Source organism: Anthonomus grandis, chromosome 1 (genome assembly GCF_022605725.1).
Source record: "Anthonomus grandis grandis chromosome 1, icAntGran1.3, whole genome shotgun sequence".
In the NCBI taxonomy this organism is placed as follows: domain Eukaryota; kingdom Metazoa; phylum Arthropoda; class Insecta; order Coleoptera; family Curculionidae; genus Anthonomus; species Anthonomus grandis.
In genome coordinates this window covers 48,254,440-48,272,622 of record NC_065546.1, presented here as the reverse complement: position 1 = coordinate 48,272,622, position 18,183 = coordinate 48,254,440, and the positions used below count along the sequence as shown (strand labels likewise).

At 31.7% G+C, this 18,183-nt stretch overlaps 1 protein-coding gene across 8 annotated transcripts in view; it reads left to right on the top strand.

The window, feature by feature from the left end:
• Positions 1 to 18,183, top strand: part of LOC126735574 (disintegrin and metalloproteinase domain-containing protein 11) — a 593,317-nt gene that overhangs the window by 511,341 nt on the left and 63,793 nt on the right. For 7 of the 8 annotated variants that reach the window (XM_050439623.1, XM_050439644.1, XM_050439629.1 and 4 more), the window contains exon 8: positions 5,229 to 5,532. In XM_050439623.1, coding sequence (XP_050295580.1) covers positions 5,229 to 5,532 — 304 coding nt within the window. The remainder of the gene's footprint in view (positions 1 to 5,228; positions 5,533 to 18,183) is intronic. The other variant, XM_050439613.1, reaches the window with a different exon arrangement.

The following is an 18,183-nucleotide window of genomic DNA, read 5'->3' as shown; positions in this document are numbered from 1 at the left end:
ATAAAGTTTTGTCAATTACCTCCTCACTTCCAATTAACGTCACTTTAATATATCAAATGGGAACCTCCATCGTACGACACATCATTAAGTAGCATTGAAGTGTCTATTCAACAGCGTCAAAAGAAAATAAAAGTCTGTTTTGAAACTCCTCACAAACATTGGCTGCTAGTATCTCTACATTCGCAAGTTAATTAATAACTTATTATTTTTAATCATTAATATTTTCAGGTGAAGTTTAATAAATTTTACGTGTTCAGTCTGAAGACCGTGCGGGCCATTCAATTACACCACGCTTGCCAATCCACATACCTGGAAATTGTTCATTAAGCCACTCTCATCACTGTCAAAGCGTAGTGCTTAGGAACTCTATCTTTTTGAAAAGACAAATTATTTTCTTTTAGTATCTCAACACCATTTTTTTCAACTTGGTTTTCCAAAGATTGGACGAAAAAGACATTCTATTTTCCAAGAGGATTATTTGGACTATAATTATTTGGACTATAATAAACTGTTTATTAACATACATTTTTACTGGTAAATCACTTCAACTTGCATCAATTTTTTTTGGCAAAGTATGATGGAGAATTGTTTGCTTTTTAAAATAATGTGTGACAGTATGAGGCAACCATTTGACCTACCAAAGTTTAAGTTGATAAAATGTTGTTTTTTACCACACATTTTTGCTTACGATTCGCTTATACATCCACCTTTCTTTTTTTCAATTTGGTTAGGTAGGAGGTTGTATGCCTTTTAAAATGATGTATCACACTTAGGATAGCTATTTGAAATACAAAAGTTTGAGATTGATAAAATAACCCATAAAATAACCCTCCTACTTAGATATTTTTGGTCACTGTTGAATACACATTTTAATGCTACTTACAATGATGTGTCACACGATGGGGGTTCCTATTTGACATATTAATGTCAAGAAGATCGCTGGAGTTAAGGAGGTGACAACTTTGTCAAATATAAAATTAAGCGTGTCTCCGTATATCTAAATTAACGTGTTTCTATTTTAACGGTGGTTTTTTTAAAATGAAAGCACTGTATATCTTAAGGCATGTTTTAGTATGACAAAAAGTAATTGTAGTAAGTAACTATTTGTATGAGACCTAAAAGGGCTAGCATAGCGAAACTGGGATTCTAGGAGAGCTAATACTAACACTAACCTCCTCGACTCAGGTCCAAGTTCTTCACATATCAGTTTACCTGCATAAAACATTAGATGAATATTGCCAAATGACTAAGATTTCAACAACATTGCTCACCTTGTTTTAAACTAAATCACAATAAAACTACTACAAAATACTTATACTTAAACTTAGTAAATATATTATTATTATATTCTAAACATGCAAAAATAGCACTTGCGAACAATACTATTTATCAATAATGTATTTTTAAAAAGGTGCATGTTTATTTTTTATGAGCATTCTCTTCATTTTTCTATTTAAAGAGTTACAGCATAAAGCCGATTTTCAGCGTGGAATTGGTCAGAACCGCGGTTATTCTTTTGGTTGACAACTTTGACAGGTAACTGTGACGTATTGTTCCCCTACTATTTAAAAATTATGATCTAAAGAAACAGTCGCTGAAATGAATTGCTTATTAGGAATAACTCTTCAATTCCTAATAACCAATTCATGATGTTTTTGTTTTTTTTCTTTGTGGCTTGAGTCACTCTGTCCTTCTGAATAAGCTAATGTGCTTTTATTGGATCTAAAATAAATTATGAAAAATGCCTTGTATATTTGCATGGGTGAATGCATAAAACACTTTATTACCGAAATATTTTCTTGCCTTCAATTTAGCTTTTTTTTACTACTTTTATTAATACTTTACTATGCAATAATTAAAAAGTAATATATCATAATATAAAATACATTAGGTACCATCAAGCAAATTGCTTGCCGTTTCCAGGTCCTCAACCTTAACAACAACTTCTCCCTAATAATTCTCCTTAATAATTTAAAACTAATTGGTATTTAATCTTCTTAATTTATAAAGGGCGCACACCATATCGCAATCCTCAGTCAATTTTTAACATAGCCTTCTTCTGGACTGTATAACTGAAATAATACCCCAACTCCAAAGCCGGGTAATTATTGGCAAATACCACATTATGGTAATCCAGGACGTCACGTTTTCCCCTACTTTGGTTAAAATCAGAATCGCAGAAACGCATTGGTTAATACGAACTTTACGAGAATCATTCCACGCTGAAAATCGTCTCTAATGTGAATATGTGATATGGGGTCACTGGATAAAATAAATTCGTGTTTCAAACGATATTTGGATACATTTGTTGTCTTGTTGTAATAAAGAATAGAGAAATATTTTTTAAAGCGTTTAATATTAGGAAATGGGCGATCCTACGGTGGCTACAATGGCTTTTTTACAACATCTTGATGTACAAAAACGTGAGTACATTTATCTAATTCATTAGATACAGAACTTTTCGTTTAGAATGATTGCTTTCTGGAATTGGTCTAATTTTCTCCATATTTCTTTTTAATTGTGATATAAACGAAAGTGGGTTAGAGTTGACAGGAGACGTTTGAAAGAATTCTCCAGGTAGCCATTTCAGCAGGTGATAAATTTATATCGTTCTTAAGTATAGAATCAAGTCCCATTAAAACTGTTGGAAGGTTCTCTGTCCAACGTTCTGTGCCGTCAGCCGTTGGTGTGTGGATGATATGGTGATGAGCGTACTCTTGATTGAACCTAAATAGCACAAAGGAGATGTAAATAATGAATTCTCAAATTAACGTCCTTAATTTGTTGCGTCCTTAATACTTATCTATAAACCCAATTGGAATAAAATGTTCCAAAAAGGAATTTCAATGAAAAAGGAATTGTTTCTGCTGAAATATCTGGGATTGGACATGGCTCTGCCCAACAAGTGAAACGATCAATACATGTAATGCAACCTTTAGATGGACCTTTTATGTCTAAATTAACTATTTAAAATTTTTCATCTAGGGGTTCTAGTTTTTGATGTGGTGTGTGTGAGTGTCTATATATTTTACATTTTTGGTAATCAATATATGCTCGTGTCCGTTTACGAATATCCTTATTCATTGGTGGCAAATAAAATGAGATGAAATAAGTTTATTTGTTGCTTTTATGCCCGGATAGGATAAATTATGACATTTTTGAAAAATCAGCCATCGATAAGTCAGAGAGTTATCTATGATTTTGGTTAATATAATTTATAATAGAATCATTTATTTTCTAGTAAACGTAAAACAATGCACACACATGCATCGCCTACCAAGATCTTCGATATTTAATTTTTGTAAAGTTTGAAGCCCGATATTTCCAAAACGGTTTAATTAAATGTAGTTAAACCATATATATTTGAAATCAGAAAGTTTCTCTCGTTTTAGCTATGTAGTCATATACAGGGTGCTCCATGAGAAAAAACTGACTACCTGTGAAAATTTGACATATCTAAAAAAAAAATTTAATTCGGATTCAAAAGTTTTATTAATTTTTCACCTTACCCCTGTAAAGGGGAAGTCAATATATGGTAAAAGACTCTGTACAACAATGCATTGAAGCAACTTAATATTATACATAAAACAATTCTAAAAATAATATTTAGGAAAAATAGGCTCTACCTTACTGATCTATTATTCTATCTAAAAGATTTTTAGAATATTCGAACTTAGAATTTTAGAATTTTATATAGAAATTTTCTGTTCTTTTTCTGCAAAAAAAAGAATTGAATTAATGCAGCATGCTAAGCTCGATTATGTAACGAGATTTAAAACTGGCAATAATCTAATGATTCTATAAAGCTACAAAAAATAAATAAAAAAAAAGGATTTTAGTATATAGATTAAAAAAATAGAACTTATATACACATATTATTGTACTGACATTTTTACCAATTTTTTATGTTTATATTAAGCATTGTAATATTTTTACAAGATTGAGAGTTCCTAAGAATATCGTGTCACGAATCATGAAAAGATACACAATATTTGGTCTTACGATTCCAGGAGAAAGCTCTGGAAGGTCGAAAGCTACTACTGCCCAAGTGGATAAGGGAATTTTGGGTGGATAATCATTGTTTTCTTCATCCAAAATTTTGCAAACACTAAATGAAAGTAAACTCGGCAGTATGAAGAAGACTATGTTCTAGTAACCTACAGACCTGCAAAAAAACCTTTACTACGGAAGTAGAACATGAAGCTACGCCTACAGTTTGCACTAGATCACATTAACTGGACAGTGCAGGATTGGAAGAAGGTACTGTTTAGCTACGAATCCAAATATAATCTATTTTCTAGTGATAAAATAGTACATATTCGACGACTAAAGGGCCAAAGATTGAGTAAGAAGTATATTCGACCAACAAGCATGAAAGTGGTAACACGTGAAGTGGTAGAAAAAATGGACCGGTGTACCAAGATATTCTGCGGGATGTAATAGAGCCATACATATATCAATCTATGCCAATTAATTTTGTGTTTCAACAACTTGTTGGTAAAGGCATGATTGGAGTAAGGAAAAATTACATTATTAAAGTGGCCAGCCCAAAATCCGGATATAAATCCAATTGAGAATTTAGGAGAACATCTAGATTCCACAATTTGTGACTCGGTCAAAAATGCTAACGAGTTATTTCAAAAACTTCTTGAAGGATGGGCCAGTATGGACAGGACCATAATAGAAAATTGAATTGAATCAATCTAGAAGAATGCAAGTAGTAGTTAATGCAAGAGGTTATCACACTAAATATAAATTCATATAATATTTAAAATAAGAAGTTTAAGTTTTTTTATATTTTTCAAAGATTAAAAGATTTTGATTAAGTATTTTGTCCAGCCTTATTGTTGAATTTTGATTCCAAAGCTCAGCTGCTAGTTAATTTATGCATAAATTACACGAAACCAATTAGAAATATTTAAAATTCTTAAAAGTGCCAACCATTATGGCAACTTTATAGTAAAGTAAATGAAACTGTTAAAATATATAGAGTAATATAATTATTTTGTTATTATGTATAGATTGATAATCAAAAAAATAATAAGTAAAAATAAAATGGATTAGTTAAAATAAATCATCATTTTATTTTCAACGCTGTATATTTACAATAACCCACGTAAATATTCTATTCTTTAAAACGAAATTAAGTAATCATCGATTTTATTTAATGAAACAATAAAAGAGAAATAAAGCTGAATCCATGGTAACTGCATGAATTATTTTTTTAGCAGAAGCACCCACATGTGATCTTCGAAGCACGCACCAAGGCTAACAAGGGCTGCGCCACCACGGGGATGCTCGAATGGAGGCTCAATCATCAGGGGGTAAAAGTGCGAATGAAACGCGATATCCGGGAAGTGACCAAATATATTGAAACGGCTTTGGTGATCGACAAAGCCATGTTCGAAAAACGGAACGGTAGTACACGGATAGAAGTGGTGCATGATTCAATACAAGTAGCAAATATCGCGGATTTATATTTTAGAACGTTAAACACTCGGGTGTCGGTAGTGTATATAGAAACGTGGCAAGGTAGGTCTTGTAGATGAGAGAAAAATCTAATAAATTATGGCTTTGAAATATAAACAAGTCACTTTTCACGTGGATTTAATAGAGTAGTTTTACAATTGGTATGCACTTTATTGGATCTCATCGAATTGGAAGCTTTAATATAAAACCTGTTTGCTACTTCCTCCAAAACGCTTTATTTAATATTTAGGGTTCTTGTCAGGTACATAGCAAAAAATATTTACTAATTTTTTTTTATATCTAATGCATTTTTTGCCTTAGAATGACATAATAAAATATATATCGTATCACTGATTTTAAATGTTTGATAACAAAACGCAGTAAAAATTGCTTGATAAAACAATTATTTTTAATTTTTTTTATCAAGGTTTTAGGTTCATTTTAAGAAATTTAAATTATCTCAGCAGTTAAGGAAAGTCCTCACGTTTTTAAAGAAGCCAACCATCAACACAGATTTAAAATTAATGTTTGGACAAGAGTACTTAGTAATATTTTATTAGGGCCCGTCGAACTGCCTGATCGCCTAAACACTACTGAATTTTTAAGTTTTTTACAAAAAATTACCACAATTTCTGGATGAACTGGCTTTAAATATGCGTCCAAATTATAAGTTCATACCTCCGGTCGTATTTAAACCAGACGTACCAAAATAAATAGATAGGAAGGCGTGATTCAATGTCTTAGCCTCTTAAATACTCTGATTTAAATCTCTGTGATTATTGCATTTGGGGGTATGTACGTATGAAACTCGAGAACAGCGGGGATTTTTCAAAGAATTCGCTATTATCTATCAAAAAGGGCAAAATTATGTATTGAATCAGGTGGCCGTCATGTAGAACATTTAACGTAAATATTTTGTTTTGTATTGTTTTATTTTGCTATTGTTGCGGTCGTTATTGTATTTTTTGTAAATAAATTTGCGATTTTCTATTTAGCTTAAAACTTATAACAAATAAAATTAATTAAACACGAGAACTTAAGACCCAAAAATTTTGAATTTATTAGAAATTGACACTTATCATTGTCATTATATGCATTGATTTTCCAAAAAGAAAAAGTTTATTCATTTTAAAATCGTAAACTTAGGAAAAATTATTTTAATAATTTTTGATTAAATATTATCAATTTGACATTACGCACAAACAGTGCCTCAAATAAAAACAGACTCAAGAATATAAATTTGCTTAAAACTAAACAATGATTTAAAAAATAAAATATATTTTGGAAAAATTCAGTAGTGTGGAGTTTTTTTATCAAAATTAATTTGCGATAAACCTCTTAAGGACGGCAATGGTAAAAATTATTTTGTTTCTTGTACGTCAAAAAATTTTCAACACTCTGTAGATTCGAAAACGTATACAAATAATTTTGCGTGTTTTTTGTTAAAAACCAGGGGATAACTAAATGTTTATTTCTCAGTTATTTAAATTCCTAATAACCGTAAATTTTAAACATCATCTTAAAAGATCAACTTTATTAATTTTCCATCGCCTGATTTAATCAGCATTTACAGGGTCGACAAAAGTTGAATTAATAACTTTGATTTACAAAACACCCTATATTTTATTTTATATTCTAATGGACAGTCAAAATACTTTTAATTTACTATAATATATTACTATACCTAAGTAGTCGCATTATAGAAATAAATAGTTATTGTCATGAAATTTAAAGATTTTTATTTTATAAATTACTTTGTTAGCTATGAAATAGTCACAATGGTTTAATAAATGACAGTGATATTTTTAGTTATGACACTGACAGTTTTAGTTATAGTATTATCATTATATTTTTATCATAAACCTAATTTAAAAAAAGGAAGATTATTATTAATTACTCAAATGAAGTTTTCATGGAACTTATTATTTTCATGGACAATGTGCTCAAATAATAGCAAGAACACGTAGAAAATTTAACACATTGTATCTAGATTTATAACGAATGGATAAAAAAAAGCTTATTTATACTACAAAAAAGTTACTAACGCTAGTTATACGTAAAAGTATTACTTTAGGAATTTATCGAAATGACTATCATTATACTCTAAACGATATATACGTCGCTCTTCTAATTTTGCTTTCAATTAACTCTGCAAAACCGTTAATAAATCGCTAATATAGGTCTTCTTTACTGCTTACTGGTGTTGCGTATATCCTTTCCTTTATATTACCCTACAAATAAAAATCAAGGGGTGTTAGATCTGGCGATCTCGCCGGCCAATACAGGTTCCAGGTTCCTATACGCCTAAACTATCTATCATCAAACATGTCATTTATTTCTGATGAGTTATTTCAGTTGAGTTTTGACTTAGTTTCGTCCTCCTGAAATTAATGAGACCATTTGCAACCTCACAGCTCTCATATTAATCGAGATCTCGCATTTTTGGGGCCCATTTTTTGGTACAAAAACGAAGTCAAAAAATGACTTTTCTCCAAATTTTCAAAGTGCTCTCATTCTTTTAGTTCTGAGCCAATACCCTTGGGAACAAGCCGATGATATAGTTAGTTCGAATTCGAAAAATATTAATTTTTGGTAAAAAAATTCGATACGAAGGGGTAGTTTCTCTCGTTAAGTTCTCTTGTTATACAGTCTTCACAGTGAGGCGGGGCTCCGTCAGGTTAAAATTAACTAGTACGAAAATCTTGCAATGGCAGATTTTCTAAAAAATTACTTTTATAAATTTGTCAGAATTTAGTGGTCCATCATAAATTGAAATTTTTACTTCATTATCTTTTAAAAGGCAAAATACGTTGAAACCAAATTTTTCTTGAAAACCCATTTCTTTTGTCGCGTGTGGATTGTAATCAGCTCAAAATAGATGATTCCTTTTACTATTATTATTATTATTATTATTATTATTATTATTTCCAGGGACGGAATTTTTACCCTACCTGGAAAATTTTGCTTTGTTATTTTTCTTCGAAATTCAACGTTTTCATCAATATGAATCAAAATCTTTTCACAAAATTCTATCCTTCTGTGATAGTCTTGTGGTTTGAAAGCCTGAAACTTGTCAAACTTGTATGGATGCATTTAATAGCTAATATATTTTCAATAGAATAATAAGACAAACTTAAACCATCCTTAGCACTTCTTATTGAAGCCTGTGGATATGCAGTAAAATGTGGATATGCCAATAGATTGTGGATATGCCAATAGATTGATAATATTATCTTCTTCATTGGTAACTGGCTTTGTTTTATTTAATTCAGGTTTTAATTGAGAGCCATAATTAGGAAAATTATTTTGTAACCTTACAAACTTTTGCCGATTCATTGATGGTATATCTGAATACATTTCCTTAAATTTTCTACATATTCTTGCTAATGTTTGATCACATTGCCCATGGAAAATAAATAGACTCTTCAAAAACTTATTTGATATCTTTCACTTAAGACTTTTTAATTAAGTTGATCATAAAACACAATGCTAATATTTCTGTCATTTATTAAAGATTGTGACATTTTCATGGCTAACTAAGTAATTTACAAAATAAAAATGTTTAAAATGATCAAATTTCATGAGAATAACTATTTATTTCTAAAACGTGGCTACTTAGGTGTGGAGATTTTAAGTGTCCATTAGAATATAAAATAAAATGTAGGGTATTACATTTTTCGCTATTTTAGTAAATCAAAGTTATTAATTTAATTTTTGACGACCCTGTACATAATGCTAATTAAATTAGGCTATGGGTTACTCAAGATGATCTCTTAAAGTGATTTTTAAAATTTGAGGTTTTGAGGAACTTAAATAGCTCAGAAATAAACAATTAGTTATCCCTTGGTTTGTAACAAAAAACATGCAAAATTATTTTTTTCTGGTAAACCGCTAGAGATAGGTATAGGGAGGTATGATTAAAAGCACGGAATCAAAATATCTAAAAATATATAGTGTTTTATTTTAAAAAATCAAACGTGTTTACATTTTTCTATATAAGCAGCAACGCTGCAGTACTAAAAATATTTTAGATCGATAAAGCATTATATGTTACCATGACCACTAAATTTTCAGAAAAATGCTACGTTCTGTTTTTTATATACGGCTAACGTACCATCGGGTTTCAATCACCCTGTATGATTTGATTCCATTGTAGGTTTGGAAAGTTAGTATCTCAGCAGTGATTTTAAAAGTTTATGTCCCGAAACCACTAAGTAATATATTTTTCTTATTGGATTTAAAACTATTAAAATACTAATCTTCGAGTGAGATTTCATTTAACAGAAAATCACTTTTATGCAATAAAAAAATATTGCAATAAAGGGTTTTAAAAGCTTTATTGATCATAACCCTATTTTTATTATCCATTACTTATTAATGTTCGTACATTTATCTTAGCAGTTATTTTGAAAACTGATCAAGCTTCATTAGCTAGGAAGTAATGGTTTTCTCCAGGTCAGCTTAAAAATTATAAAATATTTATCTAAGAAATTATAAAATATAAATCTTTAGTTTAAAGGCTGCATTTATTGGCTTGGATATTAAAAATTAATTTAACGGGATCCCGGAACCACTACGGAGAATTGTCTTTTCTTTTTTTAATAGAAATAATAATAAGTTATTTTTGACCACAATTAAATTTGTCTAATGTCGACCATAATATTATAACATCAAGCTTCAAGTATCTTATAGTAGCAAAATCGATACTAAAAGTGTACCAATTAGAAGAGGTATCTTCCAGGGCAAATCACTAAGTCCATTGCTGGTTTATGAGTTTGTTGAGTTTGATAGTTTTATTTAGTCTAAGCATTGCAGTCGCCGTGTCAACATCATTTTTATCAACCGCTTACAAAAGTATTAATTTTCAAGTGTCTTTGTTTGGTTTAATTGCATAATTTCTCTAGTTTTGTTAACTAATCTTATTCAATAAAGGACATTCAACCTTTGAATCTGCACAGGAATTAGTCTTGCTCGATACTCCAACGGGTGGACTAACGCAGCGATTAACATGCAAAACTGCTGCAGTCTGGAAACATCGCGCGGCGAGGTCAGTAAATTTGGGATGAACAACAATCAGTTTGCAGCCATTATGGATCAATTTACATTATTAAATGCCAAGCTGGAAAGCATACAGTCTTCGGTAACAGAAAATAGGGAGTCAGTTGTGCGCTGTGAAACCGCAATATCTAGCCTTGAATGCAATTACTCTATTTTGAGAAACAAGGTAGTCAGTGTTGAAGAAGGTCAAGCCTTGCAGGTCAATGATATGATTGCCGAGTATACTGATAGAAAAGGGCGAGAATGTAACCTATTTGTACGTGGATTACCCGAGTGTACTGACCCTTCTCAAGATAAAAAGGCTGCCTACGATTTTATAGGTAGTCAAAAACAAAGGTAAAAACACAAAGTCACAGTCTCATCAAATCCATATAATCTTTTAAATGCTACACGTGTTTCGCTTCTATCGGAGCATCATCAGGCCTAGACCTACATAGATCACAACAATTGTTGTTAGTTGTAATGACTTGACTTTGTGTTTTTACCTTTGTTTTTGTTTTCGTTTGGTCTCTTAGAGAAAAAAATGGATGATACGTTTCTATTTATAGGTAGTATTCTCCCAAATGCACCTGAAATTATTGAGGCCAAACGCATTGGGCATGGAAATAAGGGTCCTAAAATTTTATTCCTTACTTTTAGTTCTAAAAACGACGTTATCAGAATCCCAAAGAACAAGGGCAATATGGGTAAATCTCCATATCCTACAGCATTTATTAAACATGATCAGACACCTATTGAGATTAAATACTTGAACGACCTAAGAAGTGAACTCGATCGGCGCGTAAAAAATGAGGAGAAGAATTTAACAATTAAGTATATAAATAACAAGCCCTCCACCAGTATCCAACCACAATCTTATAAAAGAAGCCTGTCCGACATTCCATTTCACCCCAGCATAATGACTCCAAGAGGACTAATTTTAAAGCATAGCAACCATTTTCTGCTTTTGCATGAAACATGGCGGGCTTTGATAATATTGATATTTTGGATTTCTCACATCAAAATGACCCAGATATAATATTTCTATCGGAAACCTGGCTTGTTGAACCTCCGCAAGCGACTTCCAATGCCTTTATTAATAAATATTATTGCTCTGTTTATTCAAATGCCATTAAAGAGAAATCAGTTGGAAGAGTTAGTGGCAGTCTAGCCATGTTTTTGAAAAAAAGTCTACATTTTAAAGTTCTAGATGCTTCGCCATGGTGGGTAATTGCACATGTAAGATCTCAGTATATTGAATTCATATTTTTAGTTATATATTTTAACAAAAAACATGTCATTGCGCATACCTTAAATATTGTTTATATCTCACTAATGCAATACTTAGAATTATATCTTGATAGTTTTCTAAAACAATATAATACCTCAAGTTAAACCTGTTGTTCATTACTTTTTTAAATATTCTCCGACTTAGAAGCTTCATAATTAATGACTAATCTTGTTCTTTCTTTTTGTATTAGGGACTGATTACTGGGGCTAGTGCCTAAATTGAACTTATTTTTCTCCTAACTAAAGGTTCTAATCAATAATTAGTATTTTATTTTTCTTATGATACATATTATATGGTTTTGGTTTATGTAATCATTTATTGTTGTATAATAAGGTTAGTGATTAGGTTATATAGGTTATAACTATAGCCAATTTTTTATGTTACTGTTTTTAGTTTTTTATATCATGCCTCGCTACCTATTTTTTAACTGTAATTTTTGTAAACGGTGCTTTATGATTCAGCAGATTTCTTTATTTTATTTTTGTTTAAAAATATTTTTCCTTGTAATGCCTGAACAACGCTACAGAATTATTCCTCATTGTTGAACATAGTTAAGAACACTCCAACTTCAAATAAATGTAAACAAATGCGGTGTCTTCATTATAATCAAAGAACAATAACCACCTGAGGGGTAGGATATGGAGAATGAGCAGAACATCGAGGCAACGTGTACTAAAAATATCTAGGTGTGAAGCAGTCATGAAAGGTGACTCAACAAGCAATGAAGAAAGTACTAACTACAAATTTCATTAAAAAAATGAGACAGGTATTATGAATTAATGTTAACAGCAAAAATATGTTCAAAACATTGAATACATACGCTTGCTCCGTATTTGGTTTTTCCTTCTTTAAAATCGACTGGAGTAAAAGTGTTACCGAGAACTTACAACGGAAGATTAGAACTCTTGTGACAAAAGGAGACAAACATCACTCTCACTGTGCAAGAGAGCTAATAGCGCTACCTAGACATCTTGGAGAAAGAAAACTCATGAATATTAGCAGATGGCTAAATAGCCAAATAACCAGTCTGCGATCATACTTTTAGAAACAGGCACAGACCTCTTTGGAGCATCGGGCAATGTGCCAGGTAGACCACGCAACACTTTTGCGATTAAGTCAACAGTAAGTAGAGATACCTTATAAGACTAATTAAGATAAGACTTTGCATGGGCGGCATCCCAACAAGGTGACTTAAGATTTTGCCGCCGACACTATCGCATCCAACTACTGGATGACGTCAGAAAAGATGTTCCCAGAAAAAAGAGGCTATTCAAGTCATGCCAACAAGAAACTACACAACACTTGATTAAAGGTTGCCAGGCCGCTGCGCCAGAATACATAGACAGACACCATTCAGTAAACAAGATACTGCATTAAAAGCTGGCAAAGCGCCTGAAGCTCATACAGGAGAACAATCTCTCTTACTACAAGTACATCCCATAGGTGTTCTCCTCGAAAATATAAGAATATATTATATAAGAATATAATATAATATAAGGAACCTCAGTGTTCTCATAGACCGGCGTGTGATTCTTAAATAGTCCAAATCTCGTGGAAATTTTGGTCTTCAAAACAAAAAAATTGGAATCCTACTTAAAAATTATGAAAAAAATTGTGTGTTTTAAAAATTCTTCGGCCATACTTACTAATAAAAACATTTTTTCCCATATTAACTTGGAATTAATTAAACACCAATCTCAGCAATGATTTTGGATGTTCGTTTACAAAAATCTTTTTGATGAGATACACGATAAAAATTAAACTCGCCACATTCAAAAACTTTTTATTTAATGAGCTATTTTTCAATTTAAACTATAAAGCTATTTTAATTGGACTCGTATTGTCGTGTCAAACTAAAAGATTAAAATGTTACTAAAAGTTACGACTTGCTGACTACGGTAAATTACCGCTCAACTCTTGCGAAAATTTAGTACATACAATGGTTTTACGAATATTTTTCCCCACATACATATTTACACCACGGGTTACCTTATTAAAACTTTCCGACGCTAGGAATATCGTAAACATGTAGTTTGGGCTACGCTTTACATATTCCCTGCTTACGGTTTAATATTATATTGGCCGTTGCAAATACCCGAAACAAAATTCTTGTTTGGCAAATAATAAGAGGGATCAACATCAACGAGGAAATGCCGAGTATGACCTTTTAATGACTTTCGTCTCCATGGAATTTTCAGTGTTTACTCCAAACATTTAATGTTTCTGGGCTTAAGGGCTTTACAATGTCTACCTATAGTATGCATGGAGAACCTTTTAAATTTGTTAACTGATAATGTAAAAAGAAAATAAATTGACGGCACATGATTTCAGAATATAACTTGTATACATCCTTCAAAATTAAATTATTAACCAATAAAGAGTGAAAAGACAACCGAGGACTTCATGGAAAAATCAGGTCAGAAAAATCATACTAGATTGATATGATAGACTTTTAAAAAAGAAGGCGTTTGATAGGAGTTGTTCCACTGCATAACTTTGAAGCTTCAGAAAAAAGAGAAGGAAATCTGCTCTGGTGATGTCGAAGAGCACTGCATGTGAAGAATAGTTAGTTCCTGGATATTGAGGTAACACATCATTCATTAGTGTCAAGAAAATGTTGCTAGAAGAGGATCTACTACTCCTTACATTGGTCCAGAACAACCTTCTTTGAGAATGCCAAAAGTTCTGCATGTAAAGAAACATTAAATCTTTGATATTGAGACAACGCTTAATTATTTGGTATAAATAAGACAGTGAAATAGAAACAATATGTTTATTTATTGACGTAACATTAAAATTTTAAATGTATGTTATGGAATTCCGGGTCTCCTATGCTGGATTTTATTATCCAGATAGCATTAATAACCAAAAACCTCATTGTAAAATCATGCACTTGCTGCAAAAAGAAATATTGAGAAGAAAGGAACATAGATGCAATAGAATGAGCAATAGTTCATAGTCTGCAGTGACGGTCAGTGCGACCTTTCTTGCAATATTGGGTTAGGGACCAGACTACCAGAAAATGATTTTTTTTTAATTATTTCTGCTATAGAACAAAAAACCGTAGAAAGAAACTAAAAATTACTTCAAATACCTAATGGGAGTTACTTCTAATGGGAGACATGAAAAAATTACTCAAAACTTCTAGAAAATACGAAACATAGAAAACCCTTTTGTTATCTACTGTGTATCAGTTATAACAGCTCAGCTTAACCATAATGACATCATCTTACTATATTCTTAGTGTTTCTCATATTTTCTCTTATTAGTTATTTTGTTTCTTAAATCTTCTTTTATGATCCTAATCAAATCTTCATTTCCTTCTCAAGTTTTTAAACAGACCTTTATGGTGGAACATGTTCTTTTTGTATTAGAAGTCTTAAAGAATTTTTGAGTGTAGTTTATTGCTTGCTTGGGTGAGTTCTCGTAAGCGTAATCAGAGATGTTTTTCCTGGCTGCTAAAAAGGAAGCTGGATTTGTTTGCCTTGTCGGTAGAGGGACATCAAAGTCAAACTGAAACAACAATAATTTCGAGCAATTTTGAACCTACTTCTGGCCTCTTCTCAGTAGCGTGTTGATGGCTCTTTTAAATTCAAGGTAGCAAAGGGACTTGTCAAATCTTCTGAAATTCTGAATAAAACGACTTCTCGTTTTGTCGCAACCATAGATAAAATGCACCCTAAACTAGCCAGTCTTTATCTATGTCGATTTTCATAGGTTTCGTACTTACGAATAGTAACTTTACTGATCTAGATCTTGTAATAGGCATTTTGGTCTGCAACCAGCAAAGGTAGCTCGAGCAAGTTTAAAAATACTGCAGTAGAATTAATTTTATGAACCAAAATGGGGTTATTTTGCTGCTAGTAGATTTTTAAGAGCTGCACTTAATCCCAAAGAAGTAATTTTATGTTGAAATGATTCAAACTGAAAGCATAGTGGGCGCTCCCATTTGTCAAAATCGTTCTAAAAGAATGTGCAGGCAATTGTATTTTTAAACAATGACTCTATAGTGATCTCGGATCAGTCGGAGTCCGATTGTTGACTTAATATATATCTTCTTATCATCTTAAAATACCTCCAATGTTTTCTATTATTGCTAAACTTTTCGAAGTTTTATGTGATAATAGGTTAACCAAAAAACCCAGAGCTCCCCTCAGCACATATTTTCAACTGATTGTCGGTACAATGTAGATTTAAAGGTGTTTTCTTTATTTTGTAGCATAATAGCTTTCATAAGATCAGCCACACTATATATCTCTCATAGGATTTCCTTACTGGTTGAGTCGTCTCGCCAAATAAAAGTTCCATAGAACCCTAACTGTTATTTGTCTTAGTTCATCGCTGGGACTGTAGCTATAAAATTAGACCCTCATAAAAACATTAAATGAATACAAAAGAGCTTTGTTTTTATCAAAATTAAGGTAGTGCCATACACGCATAGCTCAAACTGGGCGCCTCAAAATATTAATTGATATTAGACCATAAAATTAACATCCTTAAAATCCAGAAAAGATAGTTTAGGCTTATAGCCCCCAAGACCACAGAAATCTCACAAAGTTCCTCTTGGAAAGGAAAATGGATTTCCGTTCCTTTTTTCTTAGGCAAGGAAGGTAGAAAACTAAATGTAAATTTAAGAGAACTTAACCGAAATTTGAAAGTGGAAGAGATAGAGGAGGAATGAGACTCATGGGGCTCGAGCCAGTTTTAAACCAGCCCAATACGGAAAAAATCTACGCACCTTCTCAGGTTTCTTAATCCAAAAGAACAAGAAAAAATGTTCAAGGTTGAAAACCTTCTTAATATCAGGTTTATGAAGGTCTTGAGCAATTGCAACGCAAAGCCGCGTTGCCACAAATGCAAGGGCGATCACTTTTACTCCAACCGTGAAGAAAATAGAGCAATGCCAACAGAGTGTTGCTTTTGCGGTAGTTACTATACACATAAATAAACAAAAAAACAATTCTGCTGATATCTTAAAAAAACGCCCGGCACGGGCTCTGTCACCAGAAGGGCGGCCCCCTCAGGCACTTTTATGAAACGACCTGGGTTACTATTCTAACACAGTAACCTCCTAAATCTACTTAGGTTACCTGATAGGATATTAGAAACAAAAAATATAACTTGATGACAACACTGGAAAAGCTTAACGCAAACCCGGCAATCAAACTATTTCTGGGTCCCGAGTTATAAGCTCTACATGTAATCCATTACTTTTTTTATGATTCTTTATATTTATCCATAAAACCAAATATAACCTTATCCTATTTCTGTATCCCCGGTTATTACACTATCCTCTCAACTATCTACACCTACCTATAGTCCAACCAAACCATAACGACTATACAAAAGACCGGCAAGAGCCAATGTTGCTCGACCGGAGGTAACCAGTGCAACACAGTCATGTTTTGAATGTTTATTCTCTAGTAAAGAAATTATTACATAGATCCTTCTTAATTGACATATAGCTTGCCTGTGATCTTCATCGAATGACAATTTTATTAGGTGTGCACTAGATGTTTATCTCCATCTCCTTGGGTTTATAGAGGACTTACACTACCATCAGCGCATTGCGATTTATATTCTAAGTTATCTTTTAGGCATTTTATATACTGCCTAACATTCTCTAATAATTTAATGACTGTAATTTCTAATTTTTTTAATTTTTTCTTCCGGCTGTGAATTAACTAAATTGTATAAAGCTTAATCTGCCTTTTTCTTATTTCGTTATCCTTATCTGATTGTCCGAACTGAACTAATAGTAGAATACAAAGCAACTCTCAGGATAAGTAATTAATGCTAATAATGTTTTCCCTATATCGACATGCTCTTCAAAAAAAGTCAATATAAGGTAGACATATTGACTTTTTTTCTGCAAGAGCTTAGCTAAATCTTTTTGTTTTGTTCGTATAGTTTTTCTTCCTATTTTTTATTTTTTAATTTTTATAAAAAAAATTATAATTTATTCCAGTAAGCGAATATTGTTAGAAATAATATAAAATCTATTTTACCAGTACTGTCAAAAACAGAGAATTTATTAAAAAAATTAAATAAAGCGTTATTGGTTGCAAGTTTTACATTAAAGATTCATATTCCATAAGTTGATTATACTTAAATTGTTCTTATTTTAACTGATTTTCTCAAAAAAAGATATTTTTTAAGAACCGTAGGTAATTGATCACAATGACACTTATGCAATTTTTCGACTAAACCTAACTGTACGGAACTAAACTAAACTGCAACCCAATAAAATGGGAGCTGCTACATTCATGTGAAGTGCATTCATAAATGTCAACTCATCATGAACCGAACTGAACACAACGTGCACTAACTGTATAATCCCAGCTTTAGAGAGTTCATTATATTAAAGTATTTATTTGTTTCAAATT